This window comes from Hipposideros armiger, unplaced genomic scaffold, assembly GCF_001890085.2.
Source record: "Hipposideros armiger isolate ML-2016 unplaced genomic scaffold, ASM189008v1 scaffold_501, whole genome shotgun sequence".
NCBI lineage: Eukaryota > Metazoa > Chordata > Mammalia > Chiroptera > Hipposideridae > Hipposideros > Hipposideros armiger.
The window spans coordinates 436,003-449,167 of record NW_017731851.1 but is presented as its reverse complement, the minus strand read 5'-3'; the positions used below and the strand labels follow the sequence as shown (position 1 = coordinate 449,167).

At 35.1% G+C, this 13,165-nt stretch overlaps 1 protein-coding gene and 1 pseudogene across 1 annotated transcript in view; one reads left to right on the top strand and one right to left on the bottom strand.

The window, feature by feature from the left end:
• Positions 1-13,165, bottom strand: part of CCDC18 (coiled-coil domain containing 18) — a 107,320-nt gene that overhangs the window by 87,275 nt on the left and 6,880 nt on the right. Inside the window, exons 6-8 of the mRNA XM_019667547.1 lie at positions 12,301-12,429; positions 2,402-2,498; positions 475-596 (exon numbers count right to left, since the gene is read on the bottom strand). Coding sequence (XP_019523092.1) covers positions 475-596; positions 2,402-2,498; positions 12,301-12,429 — 348 coding nt within the window. The remainder of the gene's footprint in view (positions 1-474; positions 597-2,401; positions 2,499-12,300; positions 12,430-13,165) is intronic.
• On the top strand, positions 9,455-9,884 carry LOC109396029 (60S ribosomal protein L31 pseudogene; annotated as a pseudogene).

The following is a 13,165-nucleotide window of genomic DNA, read 5'->3' as shown; positions in this document are numbered from 1 at the left end:
AGCTGTGGAGGGCAGTATCACTGGCCCTCATATGTGGGATCCGAACCGGGGCCCTCTGGCATCCCAAGCCAGCTCTTAACCAACGCGCCACTCGGCCAGCCCCCTTTTTCACATTTTTAACATCTCTGAAATGAGAAGTTTGGACTAGATGATTCTTCATGATTTGAAGAATACTTATTTTACTAACTAGCTAATGTGTTCATTCTACAAGGACATCGTATCTGTGTTAATTTTCTCTAAATATATGCAAAGCAAAATGTTGATCACATTATATTTACAAGTATATTAACATCAATACACATTTATTCATTTAAAACCCTAACTTTACACTTAGAAAACAATTTTGGTCATGAAGTGTATCTTTTTATAGCATGTAAGGCCATAATTACAACATACAAAATATTCTGTTTTAAAACATTTCAGTTTTTCTCCATTTCCACACAAAAGTCCTTTTTCTACAATAGGATACTGTACCTTAATTTCTCTTTCAGAATTTCAAGTTCACTTTTATATAGACCACACTTTTCCTGTAGTCTTTTATTTTCTTTTTCGCAGTTAATTAGATTTTTCTCTAGTATTTCTTCTTCAGCTTGAACCTAAAACAATAATTTATTTTAAGTGGACACACTAATGTGGTGATAGTTTTAGGTTATTTGAACTAAAAAGTAGTGATTTCCGAAATAAGCAGGACCAGGCCGGCCAAGTAGCACAGTTGGTTAAGAGCTCGCTAAAGAGTGTGAGCTCTGAGCAACAGGGTCACCGGTCAATTCCCTGCCCGAGCTGAGCTGCTGCTGAGCTGCCAACAGGTGGCAGGATGGCTCAGCTAAAAAAAAAGAAAAAGAAATAAGCAAGAGAGTGGACTAACTATTCTATCCTTTTAAGTCCCCAGCCTTGTAGTGAAGGTAGCAACATGAACTTCCTGGACAGGAAAGGGGATTCTGCTTCTGTTCAGTAATGGTTAAGAGCCTATGACAGAGGGGCAATGGCCAAAGTGTTCTGACCTCACATGGACAAGGCAAGCCACTCATCAAGTTACTACAGCTAATTTTAGTATGGGATGCTGCATCAAGTTACTAAAGGCTAATTTAGCGCAAATGTTCCTGAGAAGTAATTGTTCAAATTTTAGTCACAGAATAGTCCCATGAAAATCACTGTCCTAAATTTAAAACAGATAAAAGTCAAGCACCCAGGATGGAATGGTGGGACTGGAGGACTGGGCAGATCTGCCTTACTTCCTTTGTTACATCTTCCTAACTAGAGGGCTCTGCTGAGCAGTTTGAAACTAATAATCCTAAGAAGCGTAACAAAATCATCTCTTACATTTTCCTCTTTCCTATATAAAGTCCTCCCATTCCCCAATGCTATTCGCCCTACAAGTTATTCTACCTCCCCCTATTGATTACCTTATTAAAAATCCCTTCTATGATACTTTGTTTTCACAGCGAGCTTTTCCAAACCTTTCAAAACAGTGATGTGATTAATTCACACATAAGACTTAGGTAACTAATGGGATCTTGATTTCTTAATTTTTTTTTCTTTTTTCTTTCTTTCTTTTTTTTTTTAACACAGTCCCTAACTACCACAAATTATGCAGACGAGTTTCCCACATTTGGGGAAATCGCAGGGGTCAGCACATCTGGAGTGCAATGGATAAGCCTCGCCCTGGGAAAACCACCTTCGTGAGTATGGTATCTCTCCTGCCAGGTAAGTATTGATTTCTTAATTTTTAAAAATATTTTTCTTTGACCACTCTACCTTTCTTTAATCAGAATCATTAACTTCCTCTGTTTCAATTATTATCTCAAGATGCAAATCTCTCATATCAGTGTCTCTTGACCAGACCTCTATTCTGAGCTCAGCAGCTGAATATCCAACATGGCTTTCCTCCAAACAGGTTTTATCATATGGCATTATCTGAAGATATTAAATAAATGTAAAAAAGCAACTACATTACTATGTGGAATCTGTTCAAAAAGCCTTCCTTCTGAGAAGCAGAAGTAAGCCCCTCTCAGGGTGGCAGGTCCGGGGGGATCAACTGAAGGTTACATAATCTACCGTACTTGAATTTTTCACTGAGATGATGGGAACAAATTACTTGCTTCTACTTCTATAGCTCAACCTCTGCTCACTCATCCCATCTTTCTCTATATTTTGTTTCTTTTCTTGTCACCATTCTTTTTCCTCTGTGGATAAAAAAGTTTCTGATCATTATGAAAAGATTGTGAACATCATCCTAAACAAGAATTCTAAATTCTTAATTTCAATAATTTTATTATAAATGAGATTCCTAAAAATTACTCCCTGCTTTAACCATCAGCAAACATCTTTTACTTATGCCTGTCTTTATTTTTAGAATATGAGCAGTAATACAAAACATTGAATTTGTACAACTGCCTCTTACCTTTTCCAGTTTTTCGGCCACTTTTTCCTTATAATGTTGAAAGGCTTTACCCAGCTCTTCAGCATTATATAGCGCTTCATTCCTTTGTCGTTCAGCTCTAACATTTAAAAAGGGATAATTAATAAAAGTGAAGAATGCTCTGCATTTGAATAGTTAAGTTCCAAAGTAATCTATATTTAATTTTAAGGAATAATTAGAGAACAGACTTCTCTGTACCAAAACAAGAGTATTAGGCTTAAACTGCAAAATAAAGAATGAAGATTAGACTACAATAATTTCCTCACTATAAAATAAAAATGAGAACTAAAATATAACATAAATACTTATAGAGATAAACTTTGAACATACATACATTCTTATGTGTTGGCAATACTTTTTCCTCAGTCTGGAAAAGACAGATTAGGGAAGTAACCTGAGGCTATATGATAAATTTTCAAAGATCAGGTATTACAGCATCAGTCCACTGTCTAGTATATTAAAAATCCTGTGATTTGCAAAGGTCAAGTAAATTTTCAAAAAGGTATTTCAAAAGACAGTTACATCTATTGATATAAGATATGAAAATGTGAACAAAATCCAACCCCTACCAAGCACTGTCCTAAGCCCAACCATGCAGCCTCTCACTTCTTGGCTAATCCTGACCTTTCCCCATACTTCTCACACAGAATTGAGACTACTGGGCTGGAACTTGGTAAATTTCATACCCACACCTAAAAACTTTTCTATATTTAAACCTATTCTCATCACATTCCTTCCAGTGTAAGGGAAGTTAGTTACTCTTCTCTTATCCAAGGTGAATTGCTTTATCTAGACTCTGAATCTTAGTTCTTCCCTTTCAGAAACTGTCTTTTCTGTTCAGTCTCTTCTTATTGGCTTACAAACTCAAGTGAAAGTATCCCTTATTTCCAGAATATATGTGGTTCTTAAGTTTGGATAGCAATTGTGGATATCAGGGATGTCTATTTGGTTCCAAAGTTTCAGATAAAAAAATAGAGTTTAAACAATTAGTAATTTATCTGAAAAGCTAAGAGAATATATTCTGTTCCTTAATTTGCATTGCTAGAATTCAGAGAGCAAAGGGTACCTGTATTTCTCACTTAAATAAAAAAACCCATATTGTTTTCCTCTGTCATCTTTTCTTTAAAGCCAAACTTATCCACTTTATACTTACCTACTCTTCCTCACCACCAATTAAAAATCATGACATGTTTCAGCCACACAGAAAAGTATGGGTATATATATCTATACACTCCCAACCCAACTTTGATGAATCTTAACTCTGCTCTTTTTGCTTCATGTAGTCTTTTTTATTTTAAGCAAACAAAACATTAGACATTATAGCTGAGATCCCGGTGAGTCATTTCTAAATCCCATTCCTGACTTCTCTCAGAAAGGTAACCCTAGTACCACTTTTTTTTTTTAATTACCAAACATTTTGTACATTCACATGTTAACCTAAACCCACAAATAGTACCTCATAGTTCACCTTTCTAACAGGCAGATTGTTGTCACATTTTTAACATCTCTAAAATTAAGTATTTTTACAATTAATGGTATATTATAGCTCTATGGTGATATTTTTTCTGAGTGATTACTAAAACAATGTTGTACCTTAAAATCTATGTAATCTTACATTCAATGAAACAGTCTTTTCCCCATGTTTTTATACTTTGTGAATGGCATCACACGGCCAATATCCTTCTGCAGATTGCTTTTGTTCAATGTTATTCAACATCTATGTTCACCTATGTGACCAGAGTTTGTTTTTACAGTTTTGTTTTGTTTTTTTAGCTGAGCCATCCTGCCACCTGTTGGCAGCTCAGCTCGGGCCCGGACTTGAACCGCTGTTGCTCAGAGCTCAAACTCTTGCGCGAGCTCTTAACCAACTAAGCCACTCGGCCGGCCCTGAGTTTGTTTTTAAAAATCTATCACATGCTATTTCATTGTATGAAAATACTGTAATTTATTTATCCATTTTCAGATGACAGATATTGAGTTTTTTTTCCAGCTAATACAAACAACATTGCAGTGAACATCCAGGGGCATAGCTCCATGACAGTATGTGTGAGAGTTTCTTTAAGATAAATAACTATGAGCTGAATTGCTAGATATTTTCCAAAAAGTTATTTCCAAGTTGAAGGTACTAGGTAGTACTTCAACTTTATTAAATCCTTTTTAAAAAATTAGTATAGCAGCTGTACCAATTTATACTCCCAACCAGAAATATGTATGACAGTTTCTGTTGAACCACACCTTCACCTACACTTAGAGAACCAGTACATCGTAATAATAAAATAGTAACCTATTTAAGCTTCCCAACAATCTATAATGAAGATAAGTGCACAAAATGAGGCACTGAGAGGTTAAGTAAGTTGCCCAAAATCTCACAGGTTACAGTGAATGTAACCTGTTTCCAAAATCTCTTAACTACTTTGCACTACACTATTTCTGGCATGGTATTCAATACAATGGGCTGTAGAACCAGGGTCTGGATTCAGATTTCACCTCTACCACTTTCTGTGTGACCTCAACTTCTCTAATTCAGTTTCCTCATCTGTAAAATGAGGACATTTTTTACTTCATCTAATTGAGGAGTAAATGAGTTACTCTTAAAACACCAGGAAAAGTGTTTACACATAGTAAATGCTTAGTAAGTTAATATAATTATCAAATTAAAAATGTTTGCCAATAGTGTGAGATGATTGTAGTTTTACCTCATTGTAATATTGATCTGCATTTTTGATGATGGTGATCTTGAGCAATTTCCTGTTTCACTGGCCATTTGAGTTTCCTGTCCTTCACCTGTTCAGATTCTTTGTCTTTTATTACTGAATCCCTCCACCCCACCTTTTTCTTATTGATTTGTGAGTTTTTTAAATAAATTCTGGGTACTAATCCTTGTGAATTATATTATTTGCAAATATTTCCCCAAGTATCTAGCTTGTCTTTTTCAGTTCTTAAATGATGTGTTTTAGGGAACATAAAGTTTTTATTTTAATGGACTTAAAATTTAGCAATCTGTTCCTGTAATATTTATGCTCTCTGGATCTCATTTAAATACATTTTTCCCTACCATGAGACACCCTGGAAACTGTTCCCCTATATTTTCTCTAAAAGTTTTACTTTTCACAATAGGGTCTTTAATCCATCTGAAATTTGTTTTTAAATATGCAGGTGTATTATGAGGTAGGGCTCTATTTAATTTTAAAATCAATAATCAATTCTCCCAGCATCATTTTTTGAACTTTTTGTTTTTAAAATTTCAGATTGGTACACCCTGAATGTGGACTCGCCAAGTTTTAACATTTTGCCACAAGAGCTTTATGTCTCTCACTTGAGAGTTTTTTGCACTGAACTACATTCTAATTAGTAACCTTCACCCCTAAATACTTTAGCACACATCTACGAACCTGGATATTGCCTCACATAATCACAACCCAACTATCAAGTTCAAGAAAATTAAAACTGATACAATACTATTATGTAATATACAATTCATATATAAGTTTCATCAATTACTCCAATAATATTTTTTATAGATTTTTTTGTTTTGTTTTGATCCAGGATAACATACTGCTTTTAGTTATGTCTCATTAGTCTCCTTAATTTGAAACATCTTCTTAGCTTTTCTTAGTCTTTCATGACACTGACATTTTTGAAGGAAAAAACAACAGTTGTTTTACAGAAGACCAACCTAGGTTTGTCTGTTTCCTCATGACTAGATTCAGGCCATTCACTCTTGGGAGCCATACTACATAAATAATGTCATACTTGTGTCACAATTATCACATATGATGTCAGTGTGTCTAGCACCTTAATTTATTGATTCTTCCATCCTTTCCCCTGATTTGTAACCTCATCAACTTTCCACTGTATGTGTTTTCTTAAGAGTCTCTGTTCTGTACCACTGATCTTTTTGTTTATTCCTATACCAATATCACGTTGACTTAATTAGTATAACTTTAGAAATCTTTGTGTCTATAGGCATGTTCTCTATTTTGGTCTACAGCTTCAAAATTTCCTTGTCTATCTTAAACCTTGGTTCTTCCATATGATTTTTTGGGTCAGTTCATTAAGTTCTACCAAAAATTCTATTGGGATATTGACTGAAATTGTACTGAACGTATAAATTATTTCATGAAAAAAAAATGACACCTTTATATTAGGTTCCCTTCCAGAATAAAAGAGTATGTTTATACCTCATTCGTTAGACCTTCTTTCAAGACTTTCAAATTTTCAAAACTTTGTAATTTTCTACATTATGTTAAGCATTTCATTTTATTCTGATATTTTGACATCTGGAGCCTTACTGACTTTACAAAGAGTGGTCGTCCCAGGGCGAGCCAATTCTTAGAGATAATAAAATACTTACTTGACACTATACCTTTCATAGGCAAACTAAGCAATGCAGAGCCCACTCCCCACAACTCTTATACACAGGACCAATATTCCCCTGTCCTGATTACTTCAGGACCAGGTACCAGACAGCTCAGGACAGCCTTACACTATAGCCCACTGAGATTATTCATACAAGTCAATCCTAAACCTGCTTACCCTGCCTCAATCATTCCTTCACACAAATAACACAATCAAATAGCTTGTTCACATTTTCCTCCAAACTCTCTCTTCCTCCTGACCAATACCGTGTGTCCCACTGCATGGCATGGCATGTCTCCTGTTTCTAGGGATCTAAGTATAAAAATTTCTTCCTTCATGACAGTTATTTCCATGTCTGTATATCTTACAATAACTGATTAAAACAAATCCTGAGTTCATTTAAAAACCTCCCTTGAGATTGTACATATCTCCTATATTTTATTTCAATTTTTATTTAGATTTTTTTATTGAGTAAAGTTCAGAAGTCTTAATTTAAGAGAATGAATTTTTGTATGTATATACCCACATAACTACTATCCAGATCAAATATAGAACATTTCTAGCACCCAAAAGGCTCCTTTATGCACCTCCAGTCAATATTCTTTATCCCAAAAGATAAGCACTATTTGGACTTTTAACATCAGATTAATTTTGCCTACTCTTGATTTCTTTTTTTAATATATTTTTATTAGTTTCAGATGTACAAAGAATTGTAATAGACATTTATACCCCTCACAAAGTAATAACCCACCCCTCCCCCCAATCTACTACCCCTCTACGCTTGATTTCTTATGGAAATATACAGTATTCTTTTGTATTTGACTTCTTTTGCTTAACATATGTGATATTCATCCATGTTGTTAAATAGCTATAGTTGATAAATGCTTTTTCACTGATGCAGACATATATTTCAAACTGTGAATATAACACAATTTATTAATTGATTCTATTGTTGATGAACATTTAGCAATTATGAATGAAGCTACTATGAACATCCTTGCACGTCTTTTGATAGGTACAGGCATTCATTTCTGTTGGAGTGCGTGCTGGATCATAGGTGACCTATGTTTAGCTGTAGTAGACACCGGCAAACTGTTTTTCAAAGTAGTTCTACCAACTTATACTCCTACTAGAAATATGAGGATTCCAGTTACTCCACAACCTTGCCAAAACTTGATACTGTGAGTCTTTTCCATTTTGGCCACTGGGGGCCGCAATGGGCCTGGCCTTTTGTTATCATGTTTTGAGTGGTTTGCTTTTTGGTAGGCAAATTTTCAACTACTGATTCAATACCTCTAATGGCTAGACACCTATTGAGGTTTTCAATTGATTCTTAAGTTGGTACTGTGAAATCATATTTTGTTGGAAAATTGTTTATTTACTCTACATTTTCAAATTATCATCTTAAAATGGTTTATAGTCTTTGGTCTTTTTTTAAATCACAGCAAAATGTGTAATTTAGGAGTCCCTTTTCAATCCTAATATTGTTTTTTGTGCCTTTTTTCCTTGATAAATCTTGTCTGATGCCCATTATCTTGGCCATTGTGAAAAAACAAGATTTAGGTTTCGGTAATCCTCTCATTTCCTTGTTTTCTACTAATCCCTTTCACCTTTATCTTTATTATTTCATTACTTCTGTTTTTCTGTTGTTTTCTTTTGATGTCCCTTTTCTGACTACGTAAATTGGATGTTTTAGCGCATTCATTTTTAGTCATATAAATAATTTTAATATATGCATAGGCTTAAAAATGTTCCTCTACGAATATCTCTGGCTACAGTCCATAAAATGATATACAATATTTTTTATGTCACTAAGTTATAAAAGTTTTCTAATTTTTATAATAAATTCTTCAATGGTCCATGCATAGCAAGAAGGTTGGTTTTAAATTTCCAAACATACATGATTTTGGGGGGGTTATTATCTAACTTAATTGCAATGTAGTCTGAGAAGGTTATATGTGACATCAATCTTTTGGTGTTTGTTGAAACTCATGCTTTCTGGCATAGTGAGGTAACAGATTATAAATGTTCTAAAAGTGCTTGAAAGAATTTTAATTCTCAAATTGTTAGGTACAGTGATCCATATATACATCAATTAGATCAAGATTATTAATTGACATCTTCAACTTCTTACTTTTTTTTTGTTGTGTAATCTAATAATTCCTAGTAAATTTGTAAAAATGTTTGCTGTATTATAGATTTGTTCATTTCGACTTGAAATTTTGTTATTTTTCTTTATATATTTTGAAAGTAAATTATTATACATACTAATTTTGAATCTTTATGGTTTCCTGCTTAAGTGTTACTTAAACATATATTATGTAAGAGTTATTAACTCTAGTAAGCTTGTTGCACTTAAATCTATTCTGTGTGACATTAATGTAACTATATTTACTGTTTTAGTGACATTTGCCTGAAATATTTCTTTCCATCCCTCCTTTCAACTTTTCTGTGTCCTTATATTTTAGGTATGTCTTATAAACAGCATAAAGCTAAACAACCTCTGCCTTTACAGTGGCTTTTTAATCCATTTTGATTAATCTTCTGCACCCCAAAAAAATGCCTTTGCAAAGATTTCAGTATTTGAATTTCAGAATGCCTGTACTCATTCTAGCTCTTCAAAAAGCTCCAAGAGTCTTCATGTCACACCTCTTTCTAAAAATGTCAATTGCCGGTCTTTTTTTCCAACTTGTGCCTGGCAGGATGGCTCCCGCAAAGAAGGGCGGCGAGAAGAAGAAGGGCCGTTCTGCCATCAACGAGGTAGTGACCAGAGAATACACCATCAACATTCACAAGCACATCCATGGAGTGGGTTTCAAGAAGCGTGCCCCTCAGGCACTCAAAGAGATCCGGAAATTTGCCATGAAGGAGATGGGAACCCCAGATGTGCGCATTGACACCAGACTCAACAAAGCTGTCTGGGCCAAAGGAATAAGGAATGTCCCATACCGTATCTGGGTGTGGTTGTCCAGAAAGTGTAATGAGGATGAAGACTCACCAAATAAGCTCTATACGTTGGTTACCTATGTACCTGTCACCACTTTCAAAAATCTACAAACAGTTAATGTGGATGAGAACTAACTGCTGATTGTCAAATAAAGTTATAAAACTGCAAAAAAAATAAATAAATAAAAATTAAAAATAAATAAATAAAAATGTCAATTGCCGGACCGGCTGAGTGGCTCAGTTGGTTAAGAATTTGCTTAAGAGCGTGAGCTCTAAGCAACAGGGCCACCAGTTCGATTTCCACATGGGCCAGTGACACTGCACCCGAGCTGAGCTGCCAACAGGTGGCAGAATGGCTCAGCTGATGAGAACTCGTGCTCCTAACAACAAGACTGCCTGTTCAACGATGGGCTACACTGGCCCACAACTAAGACTGAACTCTGCACCTTGAGCTAAGCTGCCCCCCGGATAGCTCAGTGGATAGAGCATGCACTCTTAACAACAAGGCTGCCGGGTTTGACCCCTGCATGGGGTGGTGACTATGCCCACCCGTTACTAAGATTGTAACACAGCACCTTGAGCTTAAAGGCCACGAGATGCTGATGGGCAGCCAGATGGCGACTGGCGCCCTCCACAATTAAGATTGAAGAACAACAACTTGGCAGGTCCCCCTCCCCAATTCCCCAACACTGTTCCCTTCCCCCAGTCCCCCAATTTTAAATAAACAAATAAATAAATATGTCAATTGCCTATTTATGCTCTCCAGGATAAAACACAAATCCTTTGGAGATGGCCAAGTGGTGCGTTGGTTGAGAGTTGGCTTGGGACGCCAGCTCTGAGCAGCAGGGCCCCGTTCGGATCCCACAGTAACGCTGCACCCTCTACAGCTAAGATGGTGAACAACAGCTCGACCTGGAGCTGGGCTGCTGTGAGCACCGGCGATGGCGTAGGCTGCAGTGGGGCTAGCCGGCAGCTGCTGGCATGCGCTTTCATGAGCTGCCGTGAGCCGCCGTGAGAGGCCATCTAATGGCCGGCGACCGATCTGCCTCAGCAGGGAAGAGCGCAATGATCACAATACCAACATGGGCCAGTGAAGCGACATCCTCCACAACTAGACTGTAGAGCCAAAGGACAGCAACTTGTCTGTTCCCTTTCTCGTATTCCCCAACGCTGTTTCCCTCCCCCAACTCCCCAATAAAAATCTTTTTAAAAAACCCCACAAATCCTTTGGAGTAACAAATAAAACCATTTACAGTGTAGACCAAATGTCTTCTTGCTTCATTTCCTGCTACACCTATCCATTTATAAGGACATAAAACACTTTAGTGTTCTTCAGGAATGATGCCCTTCAATACTTCTATGCCTTTACACATGCTGCCCAGACTGTGTCCATCCCCACTTATGCACCTTGTGAAACAAAGTCAATACCCAACCCTAAAAATCATCTCTATTTAAGTTCTCTCTAGAACCAGTTGCTCTTCCTCTGTACTTTTTCTTAGCTATATTATAGTTAGTTTTCATGCACTATTATTTCACTATTTTAAATAACCATGTACAAAAAGGTTATCTGAGTAAGTCTGAATTTCAGGATATTTAACCATACAGTTTACATTTACAATAGGTACATTTGTTAGTGTTTATTATTTAAGAGGCTCCGTACATTTCTTTCTTCATTTAATCCTTATATCAAGACAATAGCGTCTTGATTTAATAGATGAACAAACTGAGATTCAGGGTTTAATCATTTGCCCAAGGTAACAAAGCCACTGAGAGGTAAAATCTGGCTGTTTGGCTCCAAAAACTAAATATTTCTACTAAGTAATATTTCCTATATATTGTAACTGGAACTAGAGTAACCAAATGCTGCTGGGAAAATACTCTTCCAAACCCATTTTAACAAAAATGACTTATAGATGGGTTTGAGAGGTTTTTAGAAGTATAAATGCAAATGCAAACAAAGATTTAACATATTTATTACAACTTGTCAAAACATACTTTCATTGTAACCTTATATCGCAGTATAAATTTTTAAAATACATTTGTACTGTTAAAATTTTAAATGCAGATTATGATCTTACTCTATGTAAAGCTGCTATAATTACATTATATTGTAAAATCTCATTAATTTAAACTGAAATTTAAAAAAAATATTAGTTAAAAGTTAATAGACATTCAAAGTTAATGGTTCCTGGGTCAAGATTACCTACAAAACTTTATCTTAAGACATGGTTTATACTAAATAGATATTTTTACATTACTTATGTATTTCTTAAGGAAGACCCAAACACAGTTTCTCATGAGTTTTATGTAAGTCGTGCAAATTTATTTCAGAAGTAAATATCATTATATTGATAATCATTATCAAGCTTCTAGGAATTAATCCCAATCAAGAATGCCAATAACAAAATCCACACATAAAAATTTTAATGAAAAAAATGGACAAAAAAGAAAATTAAGTTATTCTACTGCCAAATTTCTGAAAATTTTTCACTTCAAAACTTAGCTAGAATTTTAAACAGGTAATATATTGTATTTCCCCCCCTACAAAACAATTACTTGCTTTAAAAACACAATACCTTTTTCCTTGTTTACTTTGTTCAAGTAAATCCACCTTCAACTTTATACATTCCTCTTGGGACTTCTGCAAACTCTGTTCCTTTTCAATCACCATTTTCTGGCTCTGCTCTAATTTATCTTCTGCCTCTCTACAAAACAGAGGATTTTTTTTAAAGGCTATTTTAAAGAGACTATGCCAGTATGCAAGAATAGTTCAACATCAGAAATTCTATTAGTTTAAACCACTGAGTTAAGAGACACAAATATTTAATAGGAGACAAAGAAAAGGTATATTTATCCTTTGTTAACTAAGAGTTTTAATAAGGAATAAAAGAATATTTCCAGCAAATGATAAATATATAGCTTATATCCTATTTCATACTGAGATACTACAATAGAACCATTACCATATAGGTCAGAAACTAGATAAAAATGACTGTTATCACCACTATATCCAATGATTTTTTTTCCTGACAATTGCAAAAAAGTAAAAATGAAAACATAGTTAAGTATAAATGTATAAAAGACAAAAATTTCTTTTTTTGCTAATATCATTAGCTACTTGGAAAATCCAAGAGAATCAAATGAAAAATCATTACAATTTATAAAAGTATGAGAAATAGTCCAATTACAAAGTAATTAGGGCCGGCCGAGTGGCTCAGTTGGTTAAGAGCTCGCTCAAGAGTGCAAGCTCTGAGCAACGGCAGTTCGAGTCTTAGCCTGAGCTGAGTTGCCGCTGAGCTGCCAACAGGTGGCAAAATGGCTCAGCTGAAAAAAAAAAACAAATAAACAAAAAAAAACAAAGTAATTATATTACACAAAAAGTAGTAGTCTTCTCTTATACTACCAATGAACAAATTCACAACAACCAAAAACATAAAATAC